Below are 13,659 nucleotides of genomic sequence, written 5' to 3' on the forward strand. Positions count from 1 at the left end.
GGTGGGCTAGCTGGGTGATTTCCAGGCGCCACTTCAGCTCGAACAGTCTAGTCTTATGTGTTTCTCACTCAGTGGTCTTCATTGCCCCCTTGTGGGTGAAAGCTGAACTGTTACTATCTCTGTATTCGTATAAGATTTCAGAATAATCTTCTGAAATAGCAGCAATAAACCCAAATCAAACCAGCCATTTGACATCATGCAGATAAAGAAGTTGGGGGAATGAATATTTTCCTTTTTATAAGTTTTTTTTATCATGGTGACACAAGTTTAGATACATAACCTTTCTAAACAAAACATAGTCTCAAATGTGGTCAGGAACAAAGGACAAATCAAGTAGGCATTTCTCTCTCCCCCACCACCCTGGTTTTCTAATTTATTAGAATATAGCCCTTTCAATAATCTGTCAATATTTTAAAAAATATCATAAACAAAATTAAAAGAAAAGAGATATAGCAGAGAACTGCAGAAAACCAGCAACATGAATAAGATGAAAGGTTAATGCCCACTATATATATATATATATATATATATATATATATATATGAATTTCTAGAAATCAATAAGAAACAAAAAAAAAATGAGTGTTCCGCACCTCCAATGGGGACTAGAATGGGCTAGTCACTCAAGAAAAAATTAAAATGGTCAATAAATAGATGAACATCTACTTACTCTCAAAGAATGAAAGAAATGCGAATCAAAACATGAGATTATTTTTCACTTAGCACATAAGGCAAATGTGGTTTGTGAAGATGATATTCCACGAGTGGTTGAATGTTTAGAGGAATAGACCTTCTCTTATTCAACTGCTGTTGATGTAGTTTGGGACAACATTCTTTCAGAGGGCAATTTGCCAATATATATTAAAAGCCATAAAAATATTCATATTCTTTGATCCAGAAATTTTACTTATAGGAAATAAACAGAGATGTGAATTAAGATTACTATTAGGGATGTAGACTGCTGCTTTATTTTATGAAAAGGAGGCCATTGCAAAAAACTTACCTGTCTAGCAATGTGTTTGATTACATATATTATGGTAAATCCTTCAACAGACTATTATGCAAGCATTAAATATAATCCCTAGGAGAATATATAATGACTTAGAGAAAAGTGTCATGTATGTTAAGCGAAAAAGATTACAATCAGTATGTGCAAAATGACATCAATGCTTTTATTACATAAACATATTAAAATACACACTTAAAAGTAATATTTTAAAAATCTAGCTACCTCAGGGTAATAGGATTACAGATGACTTTTATTTTATTTTGCTTTTCTGTTTTTTTGCTCCTTCAGTTATATTTTTTTTGTCATGAGTGCGTATGACTTTTGTAATCAGAAAAAAAGAAAGACAAAGTTTTAAAGTGTTTACTTGTGACACTGTTTTCTCATGGGGAACAAATGGAAAAAGAGACAATTCAAAGATTATACCAATACTTGTTCATCAATCAGCAGACTCTATATCAAACATTACAGGACACACCCATGGATATGCTGTTTTCCAGGGCAGCCAGGAACAATGAAAAAGAGAAGAGATGAGCCTGTCTCTTGCTTCCTCACGAATGCACCACAGGAAGGCATCATTTGTACTTTAACTCTAATCAATACAGCTAGCATTTCTTTCATTAAGGCAGTATTTCTTAATCCCTTTTTATCAATCAATTAAGTAGAAGAAGCAGAGCCTGGCACATCTGGCTCGAATTCAGTAGTGCTATAGTGAGACTCATTACACATTTATCCATAATTCATATAGCATGAAGGGAATTGACAGATTACTCAAAAATACACATACTTGCACTCACAAAACCAAGACACTTAAATATGGCTGAACCAAAATTCTCTGTGTTGCCTTGGAGAAGACAAAGTGGTTTATGAAGACCCGTGAATCACTGCAGTAGTTCCCACATGACTAAAGGTGACAAGTTCTTCACATCTTGAGCTGCGAAGAAGATGCGTATTCTCCCTGGGAAAGCACTAAGTAACCCCTCACCCCCTCAAAAAAAAAAAAAACCTCACACGAACATCACCACTTCCATCAGCAAAACAAAGCCAGATCCTTGTTTACCAGTTTTTGCAAACATACCAATAAGAGGACATTTTAATAACTTTACTTTCATTCTTTAAATATGGCTAGCTGGGGAAAAAAAGAGACCAGTTTGGAAAAAAGCCATGCACATCTATGAACATTTTATCAAAAAATGTATCATAGTTTACTCGCCCTAAAATCAAGGGTAAGAAAAGCACTCCACTATAATGAATCCTACATCTCCATAGCAAGGAGATAAAAACTGACATCATTATCTGGATTACTGAGGTAAAACTGAGGTTAGAACTACTTCAGGTAATTCAAATGAAAGTAGACATGCCACTCCCATCCTGAAATTCCTCAAATCAGTGCTTTAATTTTCCAGTGCGTTTTAAAAATTTAATTATAGAATTGAAACCATCTATTCCACACTCTTCACTTCCTGGCCCATAGCCAAGCTATTTCCAAAAAATGAGACTCTATAATGTTTCTTTTTCCTCCCTCCTTTCCTTCCTTTCTCTCTTTCTCTTAAGATCTGCTCTCTTTACAATTTTCATATAAAACACACAGCAGTGTTAATTCTATTTATCATGTTGTACATTATACCTCTAGCATTTATCTTATAACTGGAAGTTTGTATACCTTTGACTGCCTTCATCCGATTCCCTTTCCCCCTACTCAAGTACCTCTTAAGACATCAAAAGAAAGAGATTTCCCACTGGGCTATGAATCAGGTAGAAAAATTGCAGACGGAAAGCTAGTTTTCTGCTTTTCAAGTATCAGTTTTGGATGAACAAATCCTTTTATTAAAGATCTTGTAAATCTATGGCCTCCTATAGCCTAAAAGTTGCATCATTATAGCCTAATCAAAAGGATTTCTGGTGCTGTATTTGAAGCTGGTCTGATAATTTGTTAAATGATTATCCTTAGTGAAGGATGTGGCAAAAAACTTGTTTTGTTCCCCCTCTGATTTTGACTGCCCGAAGTTCCATCAGGCAAAAATAGACGGAGGGGAGAAGAGGGCTAAATCTGTGACAGATGGAATCTCTGTAATGAAATTACATGCTGTGGAGAGACTTGTGTCCATAATTTTAAAGTCACCACTATGTACTGTATATTCAAGCCATTAGACTGATGCTAATGCAAGTATGTTTAAAGTCCAATATGTGAGAACAGAATATTTAACAAAATTATCCTTTGTGTTCTAATTTGTTTTGCCTATATTTCCATGTTTTCCCAAAATCTAGACAGTAGATCAGTCAAGAAAATAAAGGGAACATGCATATTCTATTTATATTTTGTGATGGTTTCACTCTGTTTTAAATTATAATGAAGAAGTAAAGTGGAGAGTTAAGATCCAATGCCTATGCCCAGTATTCTTCATATATTACAAAGCGGCATAACATAAAAGGAACTTTCCCACCTTAATCTTTTGAGCTTGTCTCCTAATCAGTAAAATGGTATCTGTCTGATCAGTAGGTAGTGGCTGCTTGGAGCACCATGTGGAAACATGATTCAGAGGCCACATGCAGGGCAACCTGAGTGACTTGATTGATAAATACTCTCTGTCTCACCTACCAGTTGCTCAAAAAGAGAAAGGGAGAAAAGCCGCACAAACATTGTATACCGGTTATTCAAAATGCACTTTTTATTCACTTTAACACAGATGATTTTTTACAGTTGAAACAAAATATCTGATACACAATTTTGAGTTTTTAGCAGCACCTGCAACAAGAGGATTATGGAATACCTCAGGGTAAAGTAGAGATGACTGAGGCAGGCACAAATTAACCTGAAATTCGTCAATCCACTGAAGACATATGGAATCTGAGGCCCCTTGAATGTTAGCCCAATACATGAAAATAAATTAAATAAATATTCTGTATGATGTTTAATGGACCATTGAAAAACAGCATAGTTCCAATTAGAAATATCTTGTTCAAAAATCCAGTGTTCATTTAAAAAAACACCTACTGAAAATATTGCACTGCACATTCTAGAGTACACAATTTCTAAGCCTATGTGCACAGTTCCTAGTACTCACAGATTTCAGCCTTCGGTGGTTTTTAATCTTATCCAAACTATATGTGAGCACCCCACTGAGTATTACTCACCAAAATGCCACTGTTTTTGTCACTTAATGTTAAGTGTTTTCATTAAGATATTGTGTAGTGATTTGGCAAAAAAAAAATTGGTGTGGCTAAGAGGAAAGGGGCTTCAATTGACCTGCCAATAAAATGAACACTTGTCTTGGATGGACAGGAGGCCTATGAATGGGATACTCAAGTAATTTTTTTATTTAAATGATCACATGCCATTCAAATAGTGACAAGTACTTTTGTGAGTGGGTGGAGTTCTTTATGAAGGCCTGAGATCTACAAATAGAAACTATTATAAGCAGAGTGCAAGTAGAAAGAGAAGGCCCCAGGTCTCATGCACTTTTAAACAATTAGCATTGAACAATTCTGATGTACAGATTTTCACCCTAACATGATTGTAGCAAAATGATCATAGAGCTGGGAGACCAGTGCGGCTGGCTATAGGCATAGGCAGGATAGGGACCAATACTTAAGAGCCGTGGGGTCCCAGTTCTGGCTTTGACTTCTGGCATCAAAGTTAGTTGGACAATGGGGTCAGGACCATATTTAAATGGGAAATACTGAGTATTACTGGGATGAAATATCATCTTCCACTTATCTATGTGGCAAAAAAGTCCCAGAGCTCTTAAAGCACATAAGGTCCCACGTGTAAGGCTGATTCCATATGTGGCTACAATGGAGAGTTCTAGGCTATATTCCTGTGAAAGCTCCTGCCCCCTCCCCGACCTAGGTCTCTTTCTGGGGTCATTTCTAACTGTCCCTCACTATCTTGGGCCATTATTTTTATCAGAGATGTTTTAAGAGTACAGATTAAAAGCTATGCAAGACAAATAGATCAACTGACAAGAACTAGACTGCATATTCATAATACAGTATATAGCTGGCAATGGTTTGTCAAATCAAAATTTGATTTGATCACAAAATTTTGATTTTGATTTGACAAACCATTTTTGCATTTTAATATAGTATCTTTAGGATGTTTATATCGGGCATGTAATGATTACTCAGAGCTCAAGAATTTTTCCTGCCATAGTGCAAAAGCAAAAGAGCTATGTAGTTGCTGTTAAATGCTGATCCCAGAATAGTTTGAGAAACTTTAAAGTCCCTTTCCATAGTCTTAGCTGCTGTCTTAAGATAAATCTAATTATAACATGGCACTGAAATATAGTTTGTAGCTTACAGATTCCTAGAACTTAGAGCTGGAAGGGACCTTAAACCAAATATCTAGCCAGTACAGAAAAATCTTTTTTATGGTATTTCAACACCTGGTCATCCACATCTTCCTGACTCTTTTCACTGGAAGGGAGTTCACCATTAAGGCAGTCCATTCCACTGTCAGACAACTCTAATTATGAGACGTTCATTCTAACACTGGATTAAAGTATGTTCTCTTTTGTTACTTTCAATGTCTTAGTTTGGCCAGCTGAACATATAGTGCAACATAAAAGAAATCAGTTCCTTCTTCTACAATAAACATTCGAGTTAAGGAACATTGTAAGAAAAGTCCAGTATCCTCCCATCTGTTCTGAAGGCTTCTCTGAGAGAAGTATTGTGGACCAAAGGACCATCAAAATTATGAGCAGAGTGCAGTGTGTCCAAAGTCATATACTAAACAGCATTGTTAAATTGATACGAGGTTGCCAGAGAAGCAACATCCCTGCACAGCAAAAGTAGACTTATGACGTGAAAGCAGACCAACCATTTATTTGCAAGGGTGGTTGGCATATTTGAGCATAATCCATTCACTAGTACCCTGTTACTTTAAACACAAGGAGTATAATAAATTTCCTATGTCGTTAGTGTATCTCTTCTTGAGACAGTATTTCTTGAAAAGCTCAGCTGGGAGCAAATCACACATAAGGATTTAAACAAGGCAGTGTACATCATTATACTTTTGCATTTCTAATCATTATAACCTCTTTATAATTCAAGCTTAGAACATCTTTGTTTGCATTATTATTTTTATTGTAATACGGCTCAGAGTCTTATTTTTTTTCCCCTTGACAGACATGTCAGAAACTGCTTGGCAAGAGTTGATGGTGACATTTGTTAGTTGATAAATGGAACGCTTTAAGGGATAGCTGTAGCTCTTTAACTCCTTCATGCGGCTGGTTTCTAAGTTTAAACTGTGATTTGAAAAATATTTAAATCTCTCAGGACTAAAGCTTTCTGAAGTGTCCCGATACACACAAGAAGGAAATAGCAGAAATCACGCAAAATACACTTGGCTTGATAAAGCTTTTTTTTTTAAATCTCTCTACAACTTCAATTTGAAAGGCTCTGATTCACCATCATAACCTTATCTCGCACCTTTTTGTATGTGTGTGCTCTCTTAGAGGGGCACAGTTATTCTTATGCTACTGACTGACCAATTTGGGGCACACTTTGAAAAGGCTTCCTACTTTTAACAGCATGAAGATCCTGATTTGGAGCCACTGTTCAAGTCAATAGTGTGACCTAACATGCAATGCTCCAGCTGTTCCTCTACAGCCAACACCTGCCTGACCGCTTCTTCAAAGGCCACTGTCACGTTAGTATCATCTTTGGCACTTGTTTCTAGGTAAGGGTAATCTCCATTCTCCATGCACCAGGCCTGCGCCTCCTCAGTAGTCACTTGCCTATCCTCTTTGTCTACCTTGTTACCCAGAACTACAAAGGGGAAGTGCTCAGGGTCTTTCACATCTGCGTAGTAGATGAATTCTTTCTGCCAATTACCAAGGTTCTCAAAGCTCTGCCGGTCATCCACGCTGAAGGTCAAGAGGCAGCAGTCTGCTCCCCTGTAGAAGGGTGTCCTAAGGCTCTTGAAACGTTCCTGCCCTGCAGTGTCCCAGATCTGGAGAGTTACAAAACGTCCATCTACCTCCAGATCTCGATTTAAGAACTCTACCCCTATGGTGTGAAAAGCCTGAGAGTCAAATTTATTGGTTACATAACGGTTCATGAGTGAGCTTTTCCCAACGCCACCATCACCCAAGAGAATGACCTTTAAGAGCAGGGATTTCCCACTCATTGTTGCAGCACCAGATGGAAAGGAGTATATAACCAAGAGAGCCTGAAAATAAAAGAAAAAGTAGGAGGGAAGACAGTTAAAATCTGAAACTGAAATCAACTGCATAGTAAATTTCTCTGAAATACGAGGCCTTCTAATTTAACTTCTCTTGATTCATGCTCATTAAATGATATAGTATAGCAGAAGGAATAAAACTCTTTTTGCATAAGGGAGAAAATAGGTCTTGTTTTCCTGAAGTCTCTTTCTTGCCTGTGCCAGGAAGATGGCCGAATGCCATGGATAAACGGACTAGCAGATGGTGCTGTAATCTGGTTCAGTTCTGATCCTATTCCAGGCGAGAAAGCCTAGAACAGGAATATTACTCAAATGTGTAACATGTTAGCTTCCGGTTTGGACAGTTCCAAACAAGAGGCAAAAAGTATGAAGTTGGTTTCGGGTTTGAAGTCTGTTCCCGAGGGACTCAAGAATTATTGAGGAGAGAAAGCTGTGTATGCTGAAATCTTGATTCTGTTAATAGAGGTTTGGGTTAGAATTACAGTGGACCCCAGAACTGGGAAAAGAGAAAAGTATCAGGTTTCTTCAGGCATTTGCTCCATTATACTTGCACGGATATGGATACCCTCACAAGTAAAGGATTTTCCATAATCTTTTCTTCAGGGGAACAATGGCACTCAAGTTGATAACTGTTGACTGGTATCATTATAACGGCTATCATTGAGGAAGAAAATCTTGAATAAGCTTATTAATTTCTGGATTTAGTTTCTAATTCCATAGTAACACCAATGAAAACATACCGTAAACTCTAAGAGCTAATAATTATACAGTATCCTTTTTGTTACCTCCACAACGTGTCTATAGGTGGAACAACTAGGATGCAGGTTAAAATAAAAAGATCAAATGTTTACTGAACAACTACCGTGTACTAGACTCTGTTAGGTACTTTTACACTAGCTTTGTGGGACCTCAACAATGATGATGTTTATTGGGTGTTATTTATGCAAGTGACTTAAATTGATGAAAACTAATCACTAATCAAAAGAGCACATGCAAAAGAGCTTCTGGAGGCACACACATTTGAAATGTAGATAAAAAAACCTCAGTAGTTCTTAAAGTTATGTTGCTGTGCATGTATACTAACTATATGTTTTTCTAAATATTTATTTTTCATTTTAGCATTTTTTTATTTTTAATATTTATTTTTTAATTAAGATATAGTCAGTTTACAATGTTCCGTTAGTTTCTGGTGTACAGCATAGTGATTCAGTTATATAGAGATATATTTTCCTTTTCATATTCTTTTTCATTATAGGCTATTACAAGATATTGAATATGGTTCCCTGTGCTATACATTTTTCAGAGATCAAATAAAAACATATAAAATATATACCTACCCAGAAGAAAATAAAATATAAACCCAGTTGGGTCTTTGTCACAATCTTAAGTCTTTTTCTTGTTGTTGTTATATTCTTTCTTTTTAGGATTCTGAAAAACAGATTGTGAAACATTAGTTTTTAAAATTTATAATAAAATAAAGACTATAGATACAAATATGATCAAGTCAGGGAAAAAAAAACCAGACAAACCTCAACTTACCTACAGAAGATGCTTTTCATGAATATTCTTAAAAAGAGTTCAAATGCTACAAACACTTAACATGGACAAAATAATTTTATTGCATGAATTTTAACTTGTCTTAACTTGAGTGTACTTTATATGATTTTTAAAGTTTTATATTGTCTCGTCATTGAACTTGCCATTCAAAGTAAAAGTAAATCAAAGAAAGTAGCGACATTCACATTAGGTGATACTCAGGAAAGGGAAAGCACAGAGGAGTCTAAGATATGCTGAAATCCTAAGTCAGAGATGAAACGCCTTTCCTTTATATCTACCAATGTTTCCATCTACAAGAAAGTTATTAACGCACTCCCCAATCTGCCTTGAGGTTGTCTCTGCAACTGATTCCACAAGATCAGGGAAGAAAAAGATATGTTTGGGGATTCCTTGTTTACAATATATAATCTTGGCTAATTATTTTACTCATTAATTTCAGTCATCTGTCTTAAACACAGGTTTTAGTATTTAGCTGGCTTTATTAAATTCAAACACATCTTCATTTAAAATTATATTTAATTATGGCAAGTGTCTTATTTAAGAAGCATCAAGAGTACTGGTCTAAAAAGAAAAACAGTTCCTCGATTTGTTGAGTAGTCTTTCTTACTGAGGAATAAAGAAGCTTTCAAGAAATCTCTGCTGCTTAACAGTCTCATGTTATTTTAGTCAAATATAGATAAAGCCTATACTAAGGGATTCATTAGAGAGCTAAATCAGTAGGTATGAATTTAAATAATGTCTTCTAAATTGATAGGCTTTATCCTTCTTCTTGGTGTATATCTATTCTAAAAAATTCTCAAGTTTTCTACAATTCCTGATTTTTGTCCTTTTTCCCTGCTCTCAAATTGCTGTCTTTGGAAGCAGCTCAAGTAACAAACATTTCTTTAAATGGAGACGAAACAAGTGTTAGCACACTTCTTTTTTATACTGGTCTTTAGGATAATTTTACAGAGGAGAACTTTTCAGCTCTCACTTGAAGGAAGTACAAACTTGGGCATAATACTCATAGTACTAAAGGCCCATGCCAAATGAGCTTCCTTAAGGTCCTAGCAAACAGGTGTTCACATCATTAAATGACTCACTAACTCTACTTTCCCGGCTGTTGTGGATAAACTCAAATGACGGGTCAAGGACTGAGTGAATATGGAAACCAAATACTCAGCTCCAGGAATAATGATGAAGTATTAATAACTATCTGAGATAATGCTGCAGTTGCTTGTGCATTCCCTATTTAGTCGTGTGCGCACATAACTTCTGGGTGCATAGGCTCTAAACTAGGGAAAGAGGAGGAAAAGCAATGCGATTCAGGGTCAGTCAAGTGTACTGGGCAGGCAGCAATCAGGAGACAAAGGTCTTCATCACTGCTTTCCCATTCATTTATTTTATGAACTTGGGCAGGTCGCTTAATCTTGTTGTCTTTCTTCCTATATAAAAATAGAGCTGATAACACCTGCCCCACTTAACACACAAGACTTGGGGGGAAATGAATAACTTATGAAGTCTGCAAAGATTTGTAAGCATTTACTGAAATTTTTGGTTTGAAATTTTTGTTCCTCTTGCTCCTCTATCTCCTTTTACTCACTGGTGGGGGTCTTGTGATTCATATTAACCCTTCTCAGAAAGGGCCTGCCAGTGGGAGGATAACAATTCTTCCTTCCCTCTTTCTTCCATATCTGAGAAGCCCTTGTTCCCCAACAATTTTGAGCATCTGCATATACCACAGAATCTTAGTGCTGGAGGGACCTTAAGGGTCTTCTAGTCCAATCCTGCAACTGATGCTTGGGAAAACACCTGAGTGCCTATTATGTGCTTACTAAGGTGACCCTCCACTTTCCTCTGCTGCCTCCAACTCCCATTTGTTTGTCAGAGGTAGAAATGAATACAGTTTGGGCTTGGCTCCTTGCCTTCAGTCACTAAATCCTGGTGATTTTTCCTTGGAATATCCTTTTCCAGTCTTCTGCTAATATTTGAACTTTGGTCCACATCTCCTTGCATCTAATCTGTTGTGAAAGCTTCCCTGCTCTTCTCTCCCTGCCTCTGGTTTCTCCCTACCTAATCTACTTTGCAAAGCTTCGTCACTTCAGCACCCACTGGGTGTAGACATTGTTGGAAATCTTATGTGTTTAAGGCAAGGTCTTACCTTCAGGGAGTTTACAAATTAACATATAAGTTTCAGATCTCATAGTTTATAGTTGAAATAGTATCATTATGCTGTCTTATTTTGTTAACAAAATCTTTTTTTTTTCCTGCACAAATAGGTCTTTCCCACACAACCAAATTCTAAATTCCTGGGTCACAGGGCACTTGTTTGTGTATGTCTTTGAAGTCCCCTCAAGCAGCACCAGAGTCCTCTATATGGATAGTCAGTAAACATTTGTTTATTAATTAGGTAAGTACCCGGAACTAACGCCTCTGAACTGATGCAAAGGTACAACAGATTCCCAGTTCTGTAAGCTATCCAAATACTATTATTTATAAGGTGACTAAAGAGCAGAAGTTATGGACTTATCTGGATCACTTTCTAGATGGGACTTAACAGGAATTCCACCTGTTGAAACTTATTGGAAATGCTCCAGTTTCCCTCCCCTTCCCTTCACATTAAAAAAATAAATATATAAATTTCTCCATTCCTGCCCAAAACAAGAGCAGAATAATTATGTCCACTTTGTTTTCAGTGGGTGCTGGTATCCCCATCCTCTTCCTCCTCCTCCTCCTCACCATTTGAGTGTGATATCCTTTAGTACATAATTAAATTAAAAAGTACTAGCACAGTATAAAAGCAAATCAAACAACTTTTTCTCCTCCAGAATATGTCAAATTTAAATCAAATCTTAAAAGAAGATAGCATTAAGTAGGCAAAGGAATTCTTTGCTAACCCTAAGTACATTTATTAGGAAAGTCAAATCCCTTACGCATTCCTTAAGGGTCCCATATCAAGGTAGGATTTGGACTAAAATGTTTATTCTGATCTTGGTCCTATTCAGAGAAAGATCTGGCTTTAAATGACTTAAATATCCCAGACATGCAGTTCCCTTTTCCTACTCCATTTCCCCCAGATTAACAAACATTCTCTAAGGACAGTTTATTCACTTTTTTCCCCAATTAGGGTCTAAGTCTTGAATAGTAAGATGACTTAGAAATTCACATAACTGGTAGCTTTCTTTATTCTTTGATACACTTGAAACCTTCTAAATCTGCTGTGTCTGCACCCACACAGGCTTATTAAAATTATTGTATTTAGTTGGGGATGCTTGGGGGTGGGGATGGAGGCGAGGGAGGAGGCAGGACAATGGTAAGAAAGAGCCTGAACCTTTGAAAATAGTACATTTTAGTGTGCTGATGGAGAGAAATACAGAAAAGCAAATTGGCAACATCAGTTCAGTTGCCATGGGTAGAATGATGCTCAGATCCATAGTGCAAGATGGTATGGGAGCAAGTTTTGAGAGGGATGTGTACTGCATGGCTGAAGGTGGGGGAGGAGAAACAGGGGAGGGCTAGGCAGTGAGTGAGAGTGGCCCTGGTGGCAATCCGCACAGGAGAGAAGCTATAGTTAGAGCTGTGGGGAAAGCCCATCTTGTGGTGACACACCAGTCGAGACTATTCAACTCACTGTTGATTCCTGGCACAATATTTGGAAATATTTCACTGGAGAATTGGGTGGGGCTTTCTTTACTATACGTAAAAATCAATACAAATAAGAAATGATTGGATCTTTGAGACTCTCTGCCTTAAATGGTGTAGGTTGTTTCCAGTACAACTTGATGCTTGGGGCTGGGGAGGGGGGTGAGCGGGTTCTGTGGCGAGGAAGCCCTCTGACGCACTGGATTCATTTTGTAGAGCTAACAAGTTATCACCTAAGTCCATTGAGTCCAAATGCCACAGCTGTCATGCCACTGAAGAGCTATTCCTACATTTATGCCCATATTTATATCCGACATGCAACTAGAAGGGTCCAATGTGGACTTTCATCTCTAACCCTTCACTCCTCACAATGACAGCTCTGGGGATATGAGCTTGAAGGCACACTGGATAGCAATTTGGCACTGTCCCCAGGCCACTTCTTCCTAAGTAGACTGCCTGGGACAAATAGGAAAGCTTTGAGTGACATTAACTGAGCAGGGTAGAGGAAAAAGAAGCTTTCTTAGGAGGCCGGGAATGCTGGCATCTTTACAACAGGGGTACCGTTAGCATGGGGGATCCAGAAAGTGAGATGCCACGCAGAGTTCCAACTACCTCGGACCCGGGTCGGCTCACCTCATCCCCAGCTCTGAGAACCAGCAGCCGTGGCGCATGCGCACTGAGCCACACCCGCTCCCCACGGAGCCCTGCGCCTCTCTGCCGGGCTTTGGCAGCCGCTCGGGATTACTCAGCAACGCCCCCCTCCACCGTCACCCACCCCCCAACTCCGGTCCCCGCGGCGTCGAGGTCCATTTGCCCAGGTACAAGTGCCTCCAGGGATCCCCTAGACCTCCCTTCCTCCCTCTGTCCCCAGGCCCCCCACCTCCCGGCCTCCTGCGTCCTCCGGCCGCTAAGCCCCCGTCGCTGCCCACGCACCGGCACCTTACCCAACACAATGGGAGAGAGGCGGGAGAGGGCCGCGGGGGCCAGGCCGGTCGGCTCTGCGTGCCGGCAGTCCGGCTCCTCGGCGACACCGTCAGCGCTCCTGCCTCCTCCTCGTCCTCCACGGGGCGGCAAGTGCAGCTTGGACCTCGGTGGCCTGACAGCTGCTGCTCGCGCCCGCCGCTGCCGCCGCGCAGCGTCTCGCGCCCGCGCCCGCCAGGGGAGGGGGCGGGGCCCGCGCCGCCTCCTGCTGCCCCTTTCTCGGCGCGGAGGACCCGGGTAGCCGCCTCCCGCCCTCGCGCGTCGAGAGCGCTCCCTGGCTCGCTCACACTTCTTCCACGCTCAGTGTCCAA

At 39.1% G+C, this 13,659-nt stretch overlaps 1 protein-coding gene across 1 annotated transcript; it reads right to left on the bottom strand.

The window, feature by feature from the left end:
• Window positions 1-3,658: 3,658 nt before the first annotated feature.
• RAB9B (RAB9B, member RAS oncogene family) lies at window positions 3,659-13,456 on the bottom strand. Its single transcript, XM_015252090.3, has 3 exons — window positions 13,312-13,456; window positions 8,527-8,617; window positions 3,659-7,177 (listed from the first exon to the last, which is right to left on the bottom strand). The coding sequence occupies exon 3, from the start codon at window positions 7,133-7,135 to the stop codon at window positions 6,530-6,532; it is 606 nt and encodes a 201-aa protein (XP_015107576.1). The 5' UTR covers window positions 7,136-7,177; window positions 8,527-8,617; window positions 13,312-13,456; the 3' UTR covers window positions 3,659-6,529.
• Window positions 13,457-13,659: the final 203 nt, after the last annotated feature.

Source organism: Vicugna pacos, chromosome X (genome assembly GCF_048564905.1).
Source record: "Vicugna pacos chromosome X, VicPac4, whole genome shotgun sequence".
Classification (NCBI taxonomy): domain Eukaryota; kingdom Metazoa; phylum Chordata; class Mammalia; order Artiodactyla; family Camelidae; genus Vicugna; species Vicugna pacos.